The following is a 23,569-nucleotide window of genomic DNA, read 5'->3' on the forward strand; positions in this document are numbered from 1 at the left end:
TTGGTGGTGGAGTTTTACAAGCTCTCCTAACAACTATAATAATAATATTGTGCAATTTCCCTATTTTTCTTATTAAAACTAATTACTATAAAGTATGGTTAGAAAGCATACTAGAAATATTAAGAATTGAAGTAGTGAAGATAATTCTTCAAGGAAAAGAGATTGATGGGCTTGGAACTGGATGGTTGCTGGGATCAAGTGTATTCACTGATGAAGCAGATGGAGGAGAATGTCTGATTAACTAAGAGGATGAAGCCTTCAAAACACTAATGGCTGATTAATAAAGTGACTAATGGGGATTAAGTGATTATTTAAAAATAAATAGCTGGGGGTTCTGCAGTAGCATTTTCAAAACCATTTGCAAATGGGTGAATATTTATTGGGTAAGAATTGGGGTGTTCAAAATATTGGGATACAGATGAATATTGTGGGTTGGCTCCCACAGTGCATTAGTAAATTCTTCTGTGTTGCATCAGCCTTCTAGGCCATCTTTCAGATATGCCTGCTGGCACCAATAGCTAACCCTACCAGAGCTGCCACTGTATCAAACAAATCAAATGAAACAACCAACAAAAATCATTCATGTTGTTCCATCATGGACTACGCAGTCGTTAAGTCTGAACCCTAGTCCATCTGCTCTACCAACTTCTGAAAATCTATCAGCACAGACTGGCTAGTGTAATTGATGTAAGCTGATACTCAAACCACAAAATTAGATGTATCTTCACAGCTAACTTCTCCCACTTTTCCAGTGAATCTAAAGGCAAAGCCTCTTCTAAGATGATTGTTTTCTGTGACAAGTCAGCTTTCAGGGATTCTATTGTCACAACTAAGGGGAATTCATCTGCAAAACCCTGAAATCGATAGTGTCTGGCCAGAAAAATCGGAAATGTTTTTCAACCTCCTTCCATTAATTTTTGAGGTCATCCCTAATAACTCCATGATGAGGTAAGCAGTCTGGCTAGTTCCTCTGATATAAGAGAAACAAATCTTCTTACACTTCCTAGACTGGTATTGAGGAAAGCCAAATTCTGTATGACAAGTTGTAACATCTCTCTCTCTTCCGTGCCTTGGACACACCTGCCCTTAACCACTTACCCCTTCACATCCTTATGTGAATCAGGAGAATTCAATCTAGGACACTTGGGAGAAGATGGAGACTCCTTTGCTTTCTGAATGTTTCCTAAAGTACAAGTTTGTGACCTTTCATCTTCTTAATTATTAAGGGAACATCAGATCATCTAGCTGTTGCTTTTCAGGAACATTCTTTCCATGCTTCCCCATTGCAAAAAAACTATCCCTAATCACAAGCTCCTCTTGTTCAGAGGCAAGCATAAGGATTACAACAATGTAACACAGCACACCATCTATACAAGCTGAGATTGGAAACAGGTGCCTCCTTCCCCTAGGAGCCCTTTAAACATGTATCTCATGAGACTACCACCATCTTAAAGTCAGGAGGCAGTCCTGCTTGAGAAATACCATGTTTCCGACCCCTCCATAAACTAAATGCAGGTGGAAAAGCTATAGTATAGGTTACACTGTGCTCTTAAGACCAACCAGACAATTTACAAGCACCCTTAAACACGAGTCGGCTCAAGCAAGATCTCAAACCAAAGCCATATGGTCCACAGACAAATAAAGGGAATCACTGCAGAAGATTCACCTACCACAGAAAACATGTATAACCAATTCCAAAAAAGCTCTTACCTCTAACCCTCATGCTCATACCTGACACACCTGTACACCTCGGGATGCTGTCACCAAGAAATGCTACAGACATGTCACGGTCATCACCATTGCACATATCGCCGGGCACACCACATACACTCCAGTAAATCCCCCCCATAGCCCTCACCACTTCCCAGCGACACCATCAGCGACAATCTTACTGCCACTCCGCTGTTCTTGTTGATGAGTAATTGATAGTCTCCTCCTGATAATGCTTAACACTGACTTTGTGGTCTATCTGTCTTCAGTTCCAGCTATGACTTTCCTATTTTTGGTCCCTCCACTTCCAGCTGCTTCAACAACTTCGTTAAAATGTTTGAAATTTCTCTGTTATAGTGCAATGTTGCTAATTCCGGCCACATAGCCACCCATGCATATATGCTTACTTTGTTCCTAACTTACCCAAAATCCAGTGTTTTTACGATATTGGTCAAAACCTTTGTCCATTTGGATCCTTGGGATATACGATACAATGCTATATTAGACAGAATTCTGTCGTACATACTGAATGTTATGGCATAGCTATAGATGAGCTGTGGTACCCATTCACGTTCTTGCCTTCTAGGTCCATCCACTGTTTGGGAATGCTAGATATAGTTTGTTTCACTGTACAAGTGGCGCTACAGTGGAACATGCCTTAAAGCATTTCAGACTGATGTACTTAAGTAGGGAGTTTGGAGTAGGGTGTTCTTTGGCTGTCAGAGGTGAAATAATTTTGAATTCGATTATAAAAATGACTCGCCACCGACAATTGGTTTCTCACTTAGGTGGCTGGGTAGAAAGCCTTACAGCATCCAATGTGGTTATGTAGGAATCGAGCATGTAAGTTCACAGGGAGCTCTGCGGCATGACACTTTGAGCGGCAGTGTCCTAACAGCTACGATTACGAGCACATAATTCATAACAAAACATAATATAACGTAGTACAACATTAATAAAACGTAAATATTATGCAATCTATTACTGTCATGTATGGAAATCTTGTGATAAAACAGCAATACATTTAAGCAATTACTGTGGCATCAGATCTGCCAATATGTGTAATAATTTTTTTGGCAGCTTCTGAGTGCAAGTGTGTGATGTTTACAGTCTACAGTCAAATGCAATACCCTACAGTGCGCAGCATTGGGGATTTAAAGCCTAGTTTGTTTACTTAAGCATTGTTTTCTCAAATTGGGATTTTTGGGTAGGATTGTTTATAGTTTTTATTGAGTCGGGGAGGTTTTTAAGTCTGGCTCGTCAGCTCGTGTTGTCTGCTAGATGTCTTTTGAATAATAAACAGAGAGTAAACTTTGGGTTTGCCCCTTCAATTTTTGTTTGTTTTTGACACCCACCCCCCTTCAACCATTGTTTTGAAACCGTGTTGATCACATCTCGGATCTGACCAGAGGGGTATTTCGCTCTCGTGATCATGTGCTTGGCCACTGAATGTACTGTACTGTCTCCTAGGCAGTGCTTCTATTGTAGGGTACCACATAGATTGTTTTCAGGAGTAGTAGCAGCTGGCAGGGCCCATTGGCACCAAATCCATCTTGCCAAAAAGGATTATCCCGCAAAAGAACCACGATGAATGAGATCATCAGGTAGTTCTTATGCATGTAAAATACATAATAAAACTGTCGGATTTTATTTTTTACCAAAAGTATTTTTATGCGGAAAAACACTACATAAAAATAAATATTTATTTTATTAAAAATAATACCTGACATATATTCTACTTATATAAAACATATTTGCGATAAGCACTTTGTTCATTTTGAAAACAAGGATCACAATAGGCTTCTCTTCTTCTTCTATGTCATCATTCCCTATCTGCCCCTGCCTCTGTTTCCTTTCACAACTGCCTCTTCCTTGCCCCGGGTGCTCTGTTCTGGTTCTGAAATGCTTGTTTAATAAACAATACTCGCTGCCTGGAAGAGTCAACGTCACACCGGCTTTAAGAGTTAGTGCGCGGGATATGTAGGCCACATCGCACTATGACATGAGCTGATCCATATCCTTCGAACAATGCAGTGACGTCAGCTCATACGTTTACCTTCTTTTCACAATATGTCATGGCTCCGCTAGCACAGATCTCACCTTTGGTGTTTAGCTGAGGTGCACCCCAGGGCTTCGATCTTGAAAGCTTAAGCTCAACCTTCAGGTGCTCACACATAGGAGCTGCTGATGTATCCTGCCTGATAACAAAACTCTTATTAACTACATATAAAAAACGTGTTGTACTTTTTACAACGTTCAAGCCAGTGATTTTAAAGTAATTTGTATTTTATAATTCCTGGTACTGGTATAGGACAATGTAAGATTGTAAGGCAAATAAAACACAACATGGCAATGCAACCTTTACCATGGCCAGCTTTCCTAGTGTCAGCGGGTGTGGTTCAGCTCTCATCACATCCAGCACTTAATGAAAGCCTATCATGGTATATTGTGAGAGCAGATCTATGATTTATCCATGTAGTTCTCTCAGATGCGGCGTCTTCTCATCCATTATTCATTCCAGTATATCGATGGTTGGTGGGGGAGAATGGCTTCTCCCCCTTCTGATTGCCAGCCATCTTTTAGCCGGTAAAAATGCCTGAGCTGTAAGTTTGCAGGTGATTTGTGGGACTCCTTTCACATATCCCAGTAAGGCGGTGAGGATAGATGTATGTAACAGAGTATTTGTCATTTAAGATAGTTATTGGATCACTTTTATCTAATATGCCTGTATTAACAGAGATGTCCAAGCCAAATGTATGAAATTTGCAGCATTGGCCCTGCTTCAGTCACATCTAGATCTGTCCCTGAGCCCCATCCGATATATAAGGGCCACGTTGTGTGGTATACTCCAGAGAAGATTTTAAGACTAATTTAGCAATATTTGACATTAGGTGCTACATAAGCAGTCTGGGAGCGATTGAACACCATTCCTCATCAGTTAGGGAACTGCCCAAGTCTCTCTCCCAAGCTGTTCTGCTCACTATTTCTACCTCCTTACTATCTGCCTGTGTGAGGTTGCAGAGATGGGTAAGCAACTTATTTTTATTGGGGGTGGTGAGGGCCGTGGTCAGGGGATGTGGTTTGTCGGGGCAAATCAGTAACACTGAGTGTACCATTGCTCTTAATCTGCAATACAGGAAGATATCTAAGGGGTTTGTTTCGATCCTATCTTTAAAATCTTGTAGTGAGACAATGTGCTATATTTATTGAGTATTGCATAGTATAGTCGCCTATAAACGTCAGTAAACGCTGCGTCAGTATTTCTGTGGCTGTGTGTACCAGGTTTCCAGCGTCTTTCCACATTTCCTCTATCTCAGAGGCTCTCCATGTGCTTTTTTCAGCCTTGCCAGGGTCATCGTAGGTCTTTCACCCTCTCCACACATCCTTGCTATGTCGTTTTTCACCAGAAATGTTGCCTGTCTTTCAGGTTTAGTGTTCTGCGTTTACAGGTGCAAGTATGTCTGTCCCGCAATGGCCAGTTGCGTTAACCTTAGTCTGTTGTATGGATAAATGGTGCCGTATTTTTTTAAGTTGTATTTTGCTCTTGTATAACCCTAATACATCCTTCGATGCTTCCCACACCATCCCAGGTCTGGACTCCAAATCAGCATTATTTTTAAGTACTCGCTGAATTCTCTCTCAATTCTGTCTCTAAACACGTTATCTAGCATGGCACATATAGGTGATTTCTAAGTAAAGGTATGTAGATTTGTCCCTGAGAGCGTTGGTTTAACTGAGCATGGTCCGACAGTGTTCTAGTCATGTGGGTATAAAATACGTTGTATAGTTATTAATTAAAAGTAGTACTTCAGTGACTGGAATTCTGTATTGTTACATAGTCCTATGTTGGAAGGACCGTTCTCATTGGATTATTGGAGACGTGTGTGGAAGCTTGAGTTTTGTGTTGTGCTTGCTTCTCTCTGGTAGATTTGTTTTCTATCATTGACATGCACTGCATCTTGACTGCTCAATTGTGGGCGGTTGATGTAACAAGTGCATCTGTCTTTTAGTGTAACATAACTGCTTCCTGGCATCCAGCCTACATACCTGAGGCAGTTTCAGTTTACAAATATTATTTTGCAGTTGTTCATAAACATCAAAGGGCGGTCATTAAAGAAACATTATAGGCTTATTAAAGATTAAATAAATAGAAAGAACATTGGCTCAGCGTTCTAGATTTAATAGAAAAATAGATGATTGCCAGCACCCATTCCAATACGTGATATTTGCTTCACTGCCACACTATCAAAACAGTAACATCATTTCCTTACTCGAGTCGTACCTGCATGACTTGCTTTTTTAAAGCCCAATATATTCATTTATTTCTTGCACTGTTTTTACCTCCTTCCCTTCAATAAACTGAACGTAATAAGAGTCGTGGATTCTGTGTGGCTCATCATCAAAAGGGGTGGATCATTAGTGCCAAGACTTAATTTCGCTTGTTCGTGTTTTTTCCATAGTTTCCGTCATACTTATGAGTGACATTTAGAAGAAAAAACATTTTAACAAGATGCCGAAGGCCCGGGGTTATATTAATATTAATTATTATATTAATTATTTCTGAAATTACCCTCTTTTTACTAGTTGTGACATAAAACATATCAATGCCACACTGCCTACAATCTGTGGTGGGCAAACTGGAAGCGTTTCCAAACTCTAAGAATTGCCCTGATATTCTGCATAAGCTGCATCACACATTAGGAGGGCACCTTCTCAGGGTACTCCTGCAAAACAGTAAACATAAGACACCTTGAGCTCTCTGATACAGAGATATTTATGTTGTTGCATCCAGGGAGTCTGTTTCTTCTTCAAACACTGGCTGATAACTCCCTTAGACTCTCACAGACTGTGCTTTGTGAGCTGAGAGCAGCCCACCCTTAGAAAATAGATTTACAGTGCTGGATTCTACCGCTCCATGTGGCAGACTTTCTAACATCTAATTCTCATTAGCAGAGGCCCAGTAGGATATGGAGCCTCCAGAATTGCCATACTGTCCCTTCATAATATTTATTTACTGCTTCTTCTCCATTGTCTCTGTAATTTTCTGCATCTTCTCAATTGTTACTGTGAATGTTCTATACTAGTTTGTCATCCAATACAAACCTCTATCGGTACTAGTCCATATATCATCTATTTGTGCTGACTCCTGGTAACGGGACAGAGGAACCCAGAAAAATATAACTGTTGTCTCTAGCAGGTTTGCCTGTTCCAGACATAGACCTTTTCTCAAGTAAGTTTGGAAAATGACACCTGCCCATTTTCCTCCTTCAAATGATACGGTGGTACACCTGCACTGCCTGGGCCAAGGAAAATCTACCTACCAGTAGTGACCCATGTTGACTTGGGCACACAACACTGTGATATCTTCCGTGCACTACAGCTTTTCAGCCAGTACTACTAAGGTATTTCTAACTGAGTGTCAACCTGGGTGCTAGAATCTCACTTCGATTATTCTAAATTTATTGTGATGATTTCTGCACTGTTCGGCTTGCTCTGGTTCTCTGGTATAAATTAGACTCATCAAAACAAACTGAAGTAAAATGTCGAACCATTGCATATTTACGTTGTAGAAAGATATTACACCAATTTAAAGATGAAACTGACCCAGGTTTCAGAAGCTGTTTAAATTTACTCTGGATTGAAAGTAAAAAACAAGTTAGCCCAGGCAAAAACACACCAGTTTCTGTCGCCAATGCCTGAAGGAGGTTTACACTGGCAAAAGGCTCAGGTGGCTTTTTTTCTGCCATCTATAGTTTCAATCCCAGAAGTCACATACAGGGTCATTACTAGATGTCATTTTATTTAACTCTACCGAGCATTACAGGGACACCTTACCTATTATGGTATCAGTACAACGTCATTTAACTGTAACAAAAATCCCTTCACAGCAGTGTGGCACGTGATCTCAAAGCGATTTATTTTAAACTGTTGTCAAACAGAAGGGTTGACATCAACTATTAAGTTTGCGGATCCTAAAATGTCAGCGCCGTGTCATCGGCTGGTAAACTATTTATTTCCCCCAGCACTTTCAAAACCTGGGAGGGTGACCAAGGAGCCTGGCTTGGGACGGAAGAGTGGAAAGTGGAAAATATAATATATATATTGCAACAATGGTAGCATTTCAGCAGAAAGTATTACAAAACGAAACTGCTACACGGTACAGAAACAGTTTTCAACAATATGTGAATGTAAATATGACAGTATATGGAATTGATATATATATATACAGTATGCGTTTTAGTGAGGAGAAGGTGGTGTTTAAATGTTAGTTGGGATTCATCCAACGCAAGATGGTCCTTGCGGCAGTTTTTAATTAGTTAGCAGCGAGGCAGAGCACACTGCCGGCGGACACTTCCCTTGCAGGTGTCCCAGCAAGGAGAAGGACCACAGTCTGGATGTTCCCACTCTCAGAGCAGCTGCATGTCGTTTCACGACGCCGCACTATAGATTTGTAGTTTCAGCTATCTGTAGATGCCTGAATGTACCTAAAATACAGCTACGATTGTACTCTCTGCACTGTTTGCTTACCACACCCTCGTGCATTTCCTCAGGTCAGACAGCACTGCACATTGCCATTGAGAGGCGGAACATGTATCTGGTGGAACTCCTGATCCAGCACGGGGCAGACGTCCACGCCAGGGCAGATGGAGAGTTCTTCCGGCAGCTGAAAGGGAAACCAGGCTTTTATTTTGGTGAGCGCTCACTGCAATCTACTGTTTCCACACACAGATGTTCTGTATGGTACGAGCTGCGCCTGACTACCAAGAGGTTTGGAGTTGTATACAATGAGCACAAGGCAGCCAGGATTGAGATGGATGATCTACTTCCAGGCTAGAGGGCACAGAGCCATATTTTGGACCCCGGCAGTGAGAGCTGTTTAAAAATGCATTAAGTAATTTCCCACAGACATCATATAAAAACACCATTTAACACTTGCGCTCTTGAAGATCAGCCAAACCTACGTATACAGTGGCAAGGTACATAGAGCTGGTAATGTTTATTTTGATCTATGGACAGCTATCACATATTAAAAGGTTGAATAATGAAACATATTTGTAAACAAAATAAAAAATAACATAATCTGTAAATCAGTAAAATATGCGCAACTAAAAGAAACGAAAAAAGCAGAATTTAAAGTAATGAATACAGTTGAATCCAGTTGCCACTTTTAAATGGAAACACATCCTTTACCCACCCTGAACCCTTTAAAATGGGTATCTGGCTTGGGGTGTGTTTGCAACCAGTGACCAGCTGTGTACTGGTGGCTGCAGTCTTCATAATAATCCCAATTACTGTCAAGCTGAGGGCTAATACGCAGTGGTCACTCCCTTGGACTTTGGAGATAATCACCACTTCTACCTCTGATTACATCAACATCAGCCTGGATAGGCAGTCAACCACAAACCTGCCAGAGACCTCAACAAAAACTGGAGCAAACCTGCAGAATATAGACGTATGCAGTCGAGCACGTCCACTTTATATGGGTAGATACAAATAGGACCTGAGCCACCAGTTGACTGCTGCCCATTACTTTCCTGAATGTAAACGGTGGAATAAGAGGGAGCGGAAACACTCATCTGGAACTACTATGAAACCAGTGGGCAAGCACTGCAAGGTGGCGCCTTCATTCACAATATTTTCAAAATCACAATTGTATACAAATGTAAGAGATAGGATAATGATAAGAAAATGTATTTTAAGTATTTATTCTTTCTGATTCCGTTTTAAGGTACTGCTTATAGTTGCTAAATTCTTTTACTATATAGCTTTGGTCCCATTTGCTCGCGGCAGAGGCCCTTCAGTCGTGGTGGGGGGGCGGCACTCATAGCAGGACCTCTGCAGGGGCGGCTCCTCCATGAGGGCGAAAGAGCGTCGCCCCCCTGCCAGCAGTGGCAGCTGCAAAACCTTTACAAGGAAACAATAACAAACAGTGTTTGTTATCATTTCCTTGTAAAGGGGCTGGGCAACTGGGGTGACGAGTGTGAGGGGGAGTGCTCAGCACTCTCCCTCAGAGTGCATGTGTGTTTGGCCGGCCGTCTTGGGCCGGCCAAACACACATGCGCAGTGGGCTCTCTCCAACCCAGCAACACTGTTGCTGGGCTGGTGTTGCTGGGCTGGAGAGAGCCTGCACAGGCTCCTAGTCTGCCTGGAAGCACCCTGGCTGGGCGCTACCAGCCAATCCTGACACTGCTTTGAGCAGCATCAGGATTGGCCACAGGTCAGGGTGCTCGCCTGTGCCTGCCTCCAGCCAGCAAAGGAGCGGACCGCGGTGCTGCACAGCGTAAAGGTAAGTTTATTTTAATGTTAAAAAAATGTTATTAACATTTTCGCTACCTTACTGCTCCCCCCCTGCTCGTGCCACCTCACCCCACTCCTTTTAACATCCGGGAGCCACGACTGGACCTCTGTACTGCTGTTACCCATTGCGGAGGTCCCTCCACAAGTGCTGGCCCCCTACTATGAATGCAGGACCTCCACCACGAGTTTGGAGGCCCTTTGTGAATCAGCCTTTTTAAGGACAAGGAGACTAAGAGAGCAAGGACAGTGTAGTCCTCTAATTTGAAAAGAGTCGCACTGATAAATCACATACAAATGAATAGCCTCCTAAACAAACTGAATTATCTTGAGAGTGAATTACACTTCAACAAATCCAGCAGACCTCCTAATATGAGCTGATATCAAGGTACCATGTGTTGATGGTCACCCTACCTCACAGCAAAATCCCAGTAAATGCAAACACAATTTATAACATGCTTCTAAGTACTTTTAATTTCAGACAGATAAGATAACTGAAGCAGAGGGAGATAAAGAGGTTTCCCCAGAAGCTCAATGATGGACATTCTGAATTCTAGGACTGGAACATAGGTCTCAGGGTTTGGCAATCAGCAACTTTACCACCAGACTGCCACAAATACAGAGCTATATTAAGGCCCAAAGTTACAAAGGCTCTGCATCAGAGTTTAACACAGACCTGAAGCAAAATCTTTTTTGGCATTTACAAAGGCGCAAAAATGTCTGTTTGCGTTTGTTAGAAATGGGGTTTTTGGTTGGCAGTTAGGTTACCCTCTGTCCAAGCAAGAACCCTCACTCTAGTCAGGGTAAGCCACACACAATCCAAAATCAGCCTGTGCCCACCCTCTGGTAGCTTGGCACGAGCAGTCAGGTTTAACTTAGAAGGCAATGTGTAAAGTATTTGTGCAATAAATCATACAATACCACCATATAGCACCACAAAAATACACCACACAGTGTTTAGAAAAATATATAATATTTATCAAGATAATTGTAGGTCAAAACGAATAAAGTTGCAATGTGAATTTGTAGGGATATCACTGAAAAGTGATATCAAGTGTCTTAAGTCTTTAAAAAGCAAACAAAGTCTCTTTAAAGCACAAACTACCTGGTTTGGAGTGGAAAATCTCCGCAGAGGGCCGCAGAAGAAGAGATACGTGGAAAAATGGTCTGTGCGTCGATTTCTCCCCAGCACACACGGACTTGTGTCGTTATTTTTCACGCGGGGAAGTTGTGCGTTGTTTTCTGGCGCGCGGACAGTCTCTTTCTGTGGGTAGCGGGGTTTACCAGATGTCCCGGGTCTGTGCGTGGATTCTCCTGTTTGTTTTCCGGCTGCGCGTCGTTCTGCGGGGCTGTGCGTCGAAGTTTTGCTCTCACAGCAGGCATCGCGTCGATTTCTCCTCTGGAGGTCGGGCGGTGTTGTCCTTGCGAGGCTGTGCGTCGAAGTTCCGGTCGTCCCAAAGGCATCGCGTCAATCAGCGTCGGTGTGCAGCGTTTTTCTCGCCGCGGAACAAGCTGTGTGTCGAAAATTTCGGCGCACGAAGCGTCCAAGTGAAAAAGAGAAGTCCTTTTGGTCCTGAGACTTCAGGGAACAGGAGGCAAGCTCTATCCAAGCCCTTGGAGGGCACTTTTACAGCCAGACAAGAGTTCAGCAAGGCAGCAGGGCAACAGCAAGGCAGCAGTCCTTTGTAGAAAGCAGACAGGTGAGTCCGTGGAGCAGCCAGGCAGTTCTTCTTGGCAGGATGTAGTTTCTGGTTCAGGTTTCTTCTCCAGCAAGTGTCTGATGAGGTAGGGCAGATGCCCTGTTTTATACCCAAATGTGCCTTTGAAGTGGGGGAGACTTCAAAGAGTGGCTAAGAAGTTCACCAGGTCCCCTTTCAGTTCAATCCTGTCTGCCAGGGTCCCCGTAGGGGGTGTGGCAGTCCTTTGTGTGAGAGCAGGCCCTCCACCCTCCCAGCCCAGGAAGACCCATTCAAAATGCAGATGTATGCAAGTGAGGCTGAGTACCCTGTGTTTGGGGTGTGTCTGAGTGAATGCACAAGGAGTTGTCAACCAAGCCCAGCCAGACGTGGATTGTAAGGCACAGAAAGATTTAAGTGCAAATAAATGCTCACTTTCTAAAAGTGGCATTTCTAGAATAGTAATATTAAATCTGACTTCACCAGTCAGCAGGATTTTGTATTACCATTCTGGCCATACTAAATATGACCTTCCTGCTCCTTTCAGATCAGCAGCTGCCACTTCAACAATGTATGAGGGCAGCCCCAATGTTAGCCTATGAAGGGAGCAGGCCTCACAGTAGTGTAAAAACGAATTTAGGAGTTTTACACTACCAGGACATATAACTACACAGGTACATGTCCTGCCTTTTACCCACACAGAACCCTGCTCTAGGGGTTACCTAGGGCACACATTAGGGGTGACTTATATGTAGAAAAAGGGGAGTTCTAAGCTTGGCAAGGACTTTTAAATGCCAAGTCGAAGTGGCAGTGAAACCGCACACACAGGCCTTGCAATGGCAGGCCTGAGGCAAGGTTAAGGGGGCTACTTAAGTGGGTGGCACAACCAGTGCTGCAGGCCCACTAGTAGCATTTAATCTACAGGCCATAGGCACATATAGTGCACATTACTAGGGACTTATAAGTAAATTAAATAGTCCAATCAGGTATGATCCAAAGTTACCATGTTTAAAAAGGGAGAGAGCATATGCACTTTAGCACTGGTTAGCAATGGTAAAGTGTGCAGAGTCTAAAATCCAGCAAAACAGAGTCCAAAAAGTGGAGGGAGGCAGGCAAAAAGTTAGGGGTGACCACCCTAAGGCATGTCAGGTCTAACAGCGTTGCTTTGCAAAAAAGGTGACTTAGCACAGCACATCACACCGCATTACATTACTTTGCTTCAGGGATGCTTTTCATGGGTGGTACGTGGACGTTCCCCTGCATCCACTCATGGATTCTGACGCAAACCCACATCTACAAAAGCTTGTAGACATCGATTTGTGCGAAAATCCTCTGCCGCACTGAGTGTGGTGCAATGAGGAGAAATATCTTTATTTCTCCTCATTAATTCCACTTTTCATTTCTGGCTCATTCTGCAGCACGCATAAGGGAGGAAATAGCCTCAAAGAGCAGTTTGTTCAGAAAGGTACACCTTCATGCACAAAAAATATCCTGACCACAATGCAAACACCAATGCACTATGGCACAAAGGTTCCCGCGTTGGGGCTAGGCAGCACAATGTGCGCCAGTGCATGGAGAAAGCAGAATGCACCACTATTTTTGAAGAGATGACACACTTCTGCTCTGCGGTGCACCACATGTTAGTAAATCAGGCCCTAAGTTTGCAGTTCAAGCTCAGTGAAGGAAGACCATGCACACTCCCTGCGCCTGCATGCAAGTTTGTTGAAATCTCACTGTAATAAATTTAACCCAGAAATTGTTGTGCCATTTTGAGACTTAGCTTAAAATCTAGCTCACTATTATTATGATCCTTTTTAGAATGGAACAATATATTCATTGTGTTTCTTTATCAAAGATTCCTCTCCTTTATTGTTAAGGCCTCACTTATGTACTTAAAACTGGAATGCTGGACTACTGTTGTTGTAGTAAACACACTTTGAAGGAAAACAAATCCAGTTTATTCAAATGTCTGTTTTGCTATGACATGGTTCGTATCCTTTTTGACTATTTCAGGTGCTTATTGTTACATTTAGTTTTTATCTTATGCATGCTGCTTTTACTCCATCGAGTTAGTTAGCAGAAACATATTTCTCTTTTGCGGCTTTATCAATGCTGAAATAAAGGTTTATTTTCACACAAACGGCCTTTAAAGAAGTAGTAGTTATTTAAAAAATAATAAGTTTGCATTTCAGTTTTTTTGCCCACAACATCCATGTGCATTTAGTGGAAACAGTCTAATTTTGCAATAGACAAGTTTTAGATGGCATTTTGAAGAATTCCTAGTGGGAAGCAAGCTGCTATATTTCTAAAAGTAGAACATTACATTTATTTGTGTATTAAATATTCAGCATTAGTTCCCAAGGTAACAACAGTATTGTGTTCAGTGATTTTCTTTTACATTTCAGTGCTGTTTGTGAATTCTTGTGTTTATATCTCCTCTAGTTAATAACATCCTTCACTTAGAAGGAACTGAATAACCTCTAGGGAGAGAGGTTATGTCTTTATCCATAAGAAATCACTTAATGCAAATGAAGTCATTTCACATGACTTCACCTTTTTCCAATACCTTACTTTGAGGATCACGGACAAACATATTTCTTGAGGTTACCACCCTCCAAGATGCAAAAAGAGCTTCACTCAGGATTACAATGAAATGATGGTCCTTAAAACAGTAGACAGCACTCTCCATCTCTTCAACAAAGGATAATCCTCCCCTGTGGGCCTACCAAACCTACCAGCAGCCTTTCATATCACTGCCCACCAATCCTTATAAAAATCCTAAATTAGATAATCAGGATTAAATGAATATTGCTCAAGATGTTCCGGTCATATCTATTACACAGATTGCATGTGAATGCATAAAATCCCTTTGAAATCCCTCAAGTATCCATCCTTGATCCTTTTCTTTTTAATCATTTAAAAAAAAAAAATAATAATAATTTTTGCAGCTTAATAAATATCACAATGACCGTATCAGCATATCAATAAATCCTACTCGTTGCAGTGATAAGCAGTCAATTGTGGCATACTATTTGAGGATATAGAAAGCAGTATCTGCAACAGTGTGTATAACCCATATTATATGACATCAATAAAGTCCATAAGTATGGCATCAAAATGTGGAGTAATGTTGCCAGCAGAAATCATCAGCAAGATACAAAGAAACATAAATAACAATACAGTAAATAGTAAACTTAACCTCTTCCCTTAAACATTAAAAAATGGATGATAAATTTTAAATTGACCCATAAAAGACAGAATTTCTTCTGCAGTCTCCTTACAAATGACAGAATCCACCCACAGGTAGGATGGGAACCTTTGTAAAGTACTTGCTTTTCAATCTTGATAAGTGTTAGACTTTTAATCCTTGGCGTGGTCTCCCTTAACTTTTTGCCTCTGTTCCTCAGGTTGTTGATGTGTGCTGGACTCAGATTTTGCTGTCTTTGTTACTCTGGGCACTTTACCACTGCTAACCAGTGCTAAAGTGCAATTGCTCCTTTACAAAATGTGTATGTGATTGGTTTATCTGTGATTGGCGTATTTGATTTACTAGTAAGTCCCTAGTAAAGTGCACTAGAGTGGCAGGGCCTGTAAATCAAATGCTACTAGTGGGCCTACAGCACTGGTTGTGCCACCCACATAAGTAGCTCTGTAATCATGTCTCAGACCTGCCACTGCAGTGTCTGTGTGTGCAGTGTTAACTGTAAATTCGACTTGGCAAGTGTACCCACTTGCCAGGCCTAAAGCTTCCCTTTTCTTACATGCAAGACACCCCTAAGGTAGGCCCTAGGTAGCCCCAAGGGCAGGGTGCAGTGTATGGTTAAGGTAGGACATATAGTAATGTGTTTTATATGTACGGACAGTGAAATATTGCTAAATTCGTTTTTCACTGTTGCAGGGCCTGTCCCTCTCATATGTTAACATGGGGGCTGCCTTTAAATCTGATTAAAGTGAAGATTCCCTTTGGGAGCGGATGGACATGTGGAGTTTGGGGTCTCTGAGCTCACAATTTAAAAATACATCTTTTAGTAAAGTTGATTTTAAGATTGTGTGTTTGAAAAGGCCACTTTTAGAAAGTGAGCATTTTCTTGCTTCTACCATTTCTGTGACTCTGCCTGTTTGTGGATTCCCTGTCTGGGTCAGTTTGACAGTTGGGCTGGTTGCACCTCACACTAGACAATGACACAAAGGGAGCTGGGGTGTAGCCTGCATATCCTGATGAGCCATCTGTGCTAGGAGGGAGGGGAGGAGTGGTCACTCGCACCTGAAAGGGCTGTGCCTGCCCTCACACAATGCAGTCTCCAACCCCCTGGTGAGTGTCTGGGGCCTGGCCTGGGCAAGGCAGGATTTCACATTCCAAAGAGACTTTACTTTGAAGTAGGCCTACTTCAAAGGAGAAATTAGGTATTAAAAGAGAACCCAAAACCACAGACTTTAGAAACACGTCTGGAACCAAGTGGAACCTCTGCCTGGAGAAGAGCTGAATAGCTGAGGAAAAAGAGCTGCCCTGCCTGTGATTGTGCTTTGTGGAGCTATCCTGCAGTTGCGCTTCTGCCAGAGTAAGAGGGCAAAGACTGGACTTTGTGTGCCTTCCATCTTGAGAAGAAATCTCCAAGGGCTTGATCTAGAGCTTGCGTCCCGTTGTTTGGAGTCTCAGGGACAGCAAAGACTTCTCTCTGCCAGCACCTGGAGTCTCTGGAGAGACTCCTACTCTGCCCTGTGGTGTCCATCCATTTCCTGGGATCCTGAAAGGAGAAGCTGGCAGCCTAAAGACAAGAAAATCCACGCACAGAGCGTCGTGTGAGGAAAAGATTGACGCAAATCCGATCGCGGCTGAGAAAAACGACACGCCGCCGGTTCCGCAGCTGAGAAACGACGCTCGCAGGAAACACAATGAAGAATCGACGCACGGAGCAGGAAAAACGACGCGCAGCATCGCTGACAGAGGCTGGGAGATCACAACCTGCGCTGAGGGATTTTAGGATCATCGTGCGGCTGGATTTTCGACTCGCGTGCGGAGTTATGTTTTGATGCACACCCGCCCGTGCGGGGTTATTTTTGACGCGCACCAGGTTCATTTTCACTCTAGCAGACTCTTTTTGATTTTTAATTGATAACTTGACTTGTGTATGGTGGATTTTTGTCGTTTTGGTCTTGTTTTGTTTAGATAAATATTTCCTATTTTTCTAAACCTGTGTTGTGTCATTTTGTCGTGTTTTTATTAAGTTTCTGTGTGTGTTGGTATAAATACTTTACACCTAGCACTCTGAAGTTAAGCCTACTGCTCTGCCAAGCTACCAAGCGGGTAAGCAGGGGTTAGCTGAGGGTGATTCTCTTTTACCCTGACTAGAGTGAGGGTCCTTGCTTGAACAGAGGGTAACCTGACTGTCAACCAAAGACCCCATTTCTAACAATAAGTTTCTTCTCTTTGATCTCCAAGTATAAGAGATGACCAAACACTCCAGATTCTAATTAAAACATGCTTGCAATAGCAAAGCCTTTCTACCAAAGAAGACCTTAAGTTGCTGCTCAACCCTTAGTCATCACTTGCCTAGTCTTTAGAAATGTGCTTGCTTGACCTTCCCAAATCTTGTCTGCCTCCTCTCAATGTGGACCTCCACATGCCAGACAGTCTGATTTTAAATACTATAAGGTTTGAGTGCATCACACCTGCTCTTAATTCCTTAGGTTGCTTTACTGTGGAAAAGTAAACTTCATATGAGACTTACACATCATGTACACGGTTGTGCAGTTAAACACCCCTTTTTTGTCCATCCCACAATTTTTAGATCTCCTATAGAAACAGAACCCCAGGAAGATACGCTCAGGCTAGACCCACCCAGGTATAGAAAGACCTGCATCTTCAAACAATCCTTTGCTGGAAATGCACCAAAGCTATGGAATGTGTTTTCAACACATATCAGATAAGCCACTTTAATCTTTCTTTTCTGAAGGGACCACTAACGCCACTTTCTCAGATAACTCACATAAACTAAGCCCACTGCCTGAATACTCAATTGCTGAATGTTTCCCTCACTTGTACTGTTATATAGTTAAACCTTCTGCCAATGTAAATTGCTTTATTTTATTTGTAGTGTGTATCATTGTACCCTATAAATTTGTGTATCACCCTTGTCCACAATGTTGACCATGTTTGTTAGACCTGCTATCTTTGGTGTGGTTTCCCCTAGCGTTTTGTCCTCTGACCTTCTATTTTTCTGGATTCATCTTTGCTGGTTTAGGATTCTGTGCACTTTACCACTGCGGTAAAGTGCAGGTGCTCTGTATGCTAAACATGATAACATTGGCTTATCACCAATTGCCATATTTAGTTACTTTTAGGTTCCTAGTAAAGGGCACTGTATGTGCCCAGGACCTGCAAATGAAATGCTACTAATGGGCCTGCAGCACTGCTTGTGCTACCCACTGTAGTAGCCCTTTAAACATGTCTCAGGCCTGCCACTGCAGAGCCTGTGTGTGCAGTTTTAAAAAACTACAATTTCAACATGGCAAGTACACCCACTTGCCAGGTTCAAACCTTCCTTTTTATTACACATAAGTCACCCCTTAGGTAGGCGCTGGTTAGCCCCGAGGGCAGGGTGTAGTCTATTTAAAAATGTGGACATGTACTTTTAAGTTTAACATGCTCAGGTACTGAAAAACTATTAAATTCATTTTTCAGTACTGCAAGGTATATCTCTCCCATAGGTTGTCATTTGGGTTACCTTGAAGCAACCTTTAAGTGTAACTTCCAATTGGGAAAAAATAGAAATTTGGAGTTTGGTGTCTAGGCCCTCACAAGTTAAAACCACAACTTATAGTGAAGTCGGATTTTAAATTGCTAGTCTGAAAATTTCACTTTTTCAAAGTTGGCATTTTCTTACTTTAACCATTCTGTGCATCTGCCTGTCTCTGAATACATGTTTGGAGTGGATGACAGGTGGACTTTGTGCATTCCTTCTAGTCAGTCATTCACAAAGGGAGCTTTGATGTGACATTTGCATCCTGATGGCCCATCACCAGGCTGATGGGTCTTCCTGAGCTATATGGGAGGGAGGAGCTGACACACCTGAATGGGGCTGTGCCTCTCTTCACACAAAGGGCTGTAGGATGTCTGGAGCCAGGGAAGGAAGGACAAGGACCTTGTTCATTCAAAGGCCTCTCTTTGAAGTCCCCCCCCCCGCTCCACAGGCTCAGCTCGGTATAACTGGACCCCAAACTCCACCATATCAGACCTTTACTGGAATCATGGACATCCTGCCAGGAAGAAGTACTGCTGTGCCACCAGGAGGGATTGGGACTGCCACTCTGCTAACTGCATTGCTGTGTTGGCCTACTGCTTGCTGTGTGCTGTGTTGTAGGAGGGACTGCCACTTTGCTACTTGTTTTGATGTGTTGGGCTGCTGCCTGCTCCTTCTTTCCTGGCGTGGGAAGGACTGGACCTGCTCGCTACATCCTTGAATCCAAAATTCTCCAAGAGCTTGTTGGCTTTTCCCATGTTCTCCTGCAGTCTTAGGGACATCAAAGATTGCCTGCAACTCTCCTGTTGCTGCTGAACTCTGCCACCTGTGAGTGCCTGAGGTGCCCCCTCTAGTCCTGGGCCTCTGATGTGGGTTTTGCAGCCATTTTCCGCAAAACCTAATGCATTGTCACCACTGTGCCAGTCAGAACAGACACATCTCCCACAAACACCGACACAGAGGCTGTTCGATGATAGCAGGCCCAAAAATGATACCCAAAAATGATGCTCTGTGCGGCTTGACGGCACCACATTACATTTAACTCAACGGAGGCCTGTGACTATGAAGTGACTCGATTGTGCTGAAAATGTCATCACATTGCATTCGCAGTAGCTCCTCAATGTTTCCTCTAGCCAAGGTACTGTTCAGCAGACTCTGGGTGAGTTCTGTATCCGACCTACCCTCCATCACACTCGGGCTGAACTTTGTATCTGTACCGGTCCCTCACGATCTCAAGTAACCTTTTGACCGCTTGTGATTTCTAAGCACGGTTTTTACATTTAATCTTAAAAAATTCATATCTTCACTTCTTTTATTGTTTTGTTCTTGTTTTACTCAGACAGATATTCTCTATTCTTCTAAACCGGGATGGAGTCTTTTTGTGGCTTTTTCACTGTGTTACTGTAATTTAAGTGTTGCACAAATACTTTATACATTGCCTCTTAAGTTAAGTCTGACTGCCCTGCGCCAAGCTACCAGAGGGTGAGCATAGGTTAATTCAGGGTGTGTATCTGACTGACCATGACTGGGATTGTGATCTCTACTTGGACAGGGTGCAATCCTCTGCCAGCGAGTGACCCAATTTCTAACAATGTTTATAAAGAACTAAAATAAATTATGAATACACGTATCATTTGATTTGTATAAACCTTAAGTAAAGCTAATTATTTTAGTTGATATCATAGCATAATTTGCAAGGATTTTAGGATGATGACAATAATTTTTGTTCCTTCTTTCAAGGTGAACTTCCTCTCTCCCTCGCTGCATGCACTAACCAACTTGATATTGTAAAGTACCTCCTGCAGAACCAGTACCAGCCAGCCAACATTGCTGCCAAGGACTCCAAAGGCAACACTGTCCTGCATGCTCTGGTGGAGATTGCCGACAACACTAAAGAGAACACCAAGTTTGTGACTAAGATGTACAATTCAATTCTGATTCTGGGGGCAAAGATTCACCCCACTAAGAAGCTGGAAGATATTGCCAACAAGAAAGGACTCACTCCATTAAAACTTGCTGCAAAGACAGGCAAGATTGGGGTAAGTGTGCAGAAATATTGGCTACCACACTAACAGACTGGGTTTTGGTCATGAGGTATGTAGGCATAAGGTCCACAATTGGCCAAATACACTGGTATTGCTGTTGTGAGCAAACAACCATGTTTAATGCCAACATGGAATTACAGGTACCCTAGCACTATTAGACACAACCACTGCCTTAAAGCAGCTGTGATAACTGCCTAGAAAAGAAACCAGTTATTTAGAAAATCATGTTAGTTAGGGTGCAGAACTACTGCATTGTACATGTTAATCACCACTTTGGGCTGAAACATGCAGTAATCCTGTAATGGTGCAGTATTACCACGCCATTGTTACTTGGCTGCTTGTAACGAATTCTCTTTAGTTTTGCAGTTACTAATGTTTGATACAATTATGTTCAAGACATATAATAGGCTTAGCTTAAAATACCTGGAATTTTAGATGAATAAAATGAGATGGGCATATAGTGAAAAATTCTGTTCACTAAAATAGAACAATATTGTTTAGTGTAACAGTTAAAAAAGAGAGACTTGATGATAATGAGTAAGGCATATCAACACTTGCACAATACGAAGTTAACTCAAGATGAAATCATTCAGAAAGAAAATTGGCACTTACTGGAACAGTCTTCAGTAATTTGTAATCCTCTTCACAGGGTTGAATTAAACTAAGATTTAAAAGATTATTCAAGCAAATCTGAACTCCAAAAGTCTCTTAAACATTTGGTCCCAGTTACTCGAAATTCCTGATTTAGATAGAACCACGAGTCTCTGACCAAATCTTGAATTCTGTCTACCGCAGTAATTTCATGTGCAATATTGCCACATGCAGAATTAGCATGAATGTTTGTGGGTAGAAATTTGCCAGGTCAGATCTAGTGAACTTGAATCCACAAACCTCAATTTACCCTATATGAGATTTAGTTTGTTTTTAATTAGTTTTTTTGAGAAATCATGAAAGAAATGTACTATCTGCAGACATCTTGCATGAGAAATTCCAAGAAAAGTGATATGCATGTTTTTTTTATTTCACTGGTTCATGGTGTTCTCTGATTTCATTACAAGATCGGAGGTTCCCATTATGCATTATTCCCTTAACGCTACTCCACGCAGCCCTTTAAAGCACATAACATCATAAAGAAATATTCCAGAATAGAACATTCATAACATATAATGAATCCATGTAGTCAACATTCTGCCTCTTTTAAATGCTGCTCCTCACAGATAAGTATCAGTGTTTTTTCTGCTGTATGTTAATATTGTTTGAGTTGTTTTAATTGTTTATCCTTTTTGAGGTTCCAATTTATGGAACCTACTTGATGTAGATTTTAACCTGTCATTTAACGCATAGCAGGCCTCTGATTTATGAAGATTTTGAGAAATTAGTTTCGCATTACATTTCATATGTTTAGTTTTTCTTTGTGGGAATTCTTAGACGCACCGATATGAGGCCTGAGTCTGGGGTCGTAGACTTACCGATATGAGGCCTGAGCCTGGGTTCGTTCACAACAGTTCGAAATTAGACTTACTGCTGCCTCCCTGTTGTTAGGCCTGAGGCTAGATCGCTCTCATCAGCTCTTGATCACTCACCAAGGCGCACCTTGGTCTACTAGGCGATCGTAGGAACCGGTGTACCTTTTGCCCCGGTCTAACCCTTTGGGGCATAGGGATTTCCAATCAACGCATCTCTCAAAAAGATGATGTGTCGATCTTATTTAAAGGAATTGACTCACCAGTGATGCTCTCGGCGTACGTGTGACCAACGTGCGGCCATTTTGCTTTGTTTTCTTCTTAAAGAAGGAGTGGTGTAGGTGGAGTGGCTCATGCTAATGCGATGACGTCATTTGACAGTAGCAGCTCCTGTCATATGTTCTAGTCAGTTTTGACTGCTGATCGCGGACAAGAGTTTCTTTGATAACTGTGCATAGAGACAGATTTAAGACATAGAGAAAGTTTTAAAGTTGTTGGAATATATTTCATAATTAATATCGCTAACGTCTTCTCAGGAAGGTGATGTTTTAGGAATGTCCTTTAAATATTTAAATGACGACATAATTAAAAGACTCATTCAAAATGAAATGCGCACCTGTGTGCAGGAGACTATTGATGAGGTTTTAACTCAGAAAAATACCCATATGGAAGGGGAAATTGCTTCTTCCTCAGAAGAAAAGCCCACAAGTGATAACAAAGGGGATAAAATAAATAGGAAGTCACAACATCTCGAGAAAGGGCTTATACCTAACAGAAAGATGCGAGGTCAAAGCACCTTGAGATTATTGGGAGGTCCTAGAACCTCAAAAAGAATGGGACATCTAAGCACCTCACAAACTATCGGTGTCCCAAGTGGCACAAAAAGGAAAGTTGTCCTGTGTGACACACCGGATGATCTTGTGGGATTAGAAATAGTGGATGTAAGGGAAGCAGATCCTCAAGACGATTCCCCTGTTGATTAATATATCCTAGATCTTGACCAGGGTATTAGTGGTGGGGATGATCTTTTCCTGGATATTGACACACCTTCAGTGAGAGGTCCCTCAAGTCATGTCAGGATTGCCTCCTGGATGTGGTCGGTCCGCAGTGCAAGGGTTATTGATATGGTGGAAGAGGCACATTCTAAGGACCTCCCATTACTCAGGGGTTGGAGCCAGAGGGCTATGGTCTTACCAGGCAACGCAAAAGCTAGCATTAACGCAGAAAGACAAAGAGTCATCCTCATGAGGATAAATCCAATATTGGGGGAACTGGCTGTTAAAAAACCCTCAGAAAATCTTAGAGGGCTCTTATTTGGGGAAGATATGATCAAATCATTTAGCAAGTGTGTGGCGACTTTTACATCCTTAGATAACGTGTAAAGTCTTGAAAGCAAGTGTTTTTGGTCGGGCTGGTGGAAGGGGACTCTGCTGGCCGCGGCTCACAAAGGTCCCAATTTTCAACTATCGATCTCCCAGAGGTCAATTCAGAGGCTATCAGGGCAGATCAAAAACAAACTTCTAACCCCCAAAGAGGACGTTAGTTTTCTGGCAGAGGCCCAAGAACACAGAGTTCTTTAGGATATCAGGGTGAGTACTATGAATTATCTTACTTTTCCTTTTGTGGTAAAAGTGGAAGAT

At 42.3% G+C, this 23,569-nt stretch overlaps 1 protein-coding gene across 1 annotated transcript in view; it reads left to right on the forward strand.

The window, feature by feature from the left end:
• The window catches only part of LOC138283491 (transient receptor potential cation channel subfamily V member 1-like), a 366,031-nt gene that overhangs the window by 91,728 nt on the left and 250,734 nt on the right, over window positions 1–23,569 (forward strand). Inside the window, exons 4-5 of the mRNA XM_069221435.1 lie at window positions 8,262–8,402; window positions 20,162–20,460. Of these exons, the coding sequence (XP_069077536.1) occupies window positions 8,262–8,402; window positions 20,162–20,460 (440 nt within the window). The remainder of the gene's footprint in view (window positions 1–8,261; window positions 8,403–20,161; window positions 20,461–23,569) is intronic.

This window comes from Pleurodeles waltl, chromosome 3_1, assembly GCF_031143425.1.
Source record: "Pleurodeles waltl isolate 20211129_DDA chromosome 3_1, aPleWal1.hap1.20221129, whole genome shotgun sequence".
NCBI lineage: Eukaryota > Metazoa > Chordata > Amphibia > Caudata > Salamandridae > Pleurodeles > Pleurodeles waltl.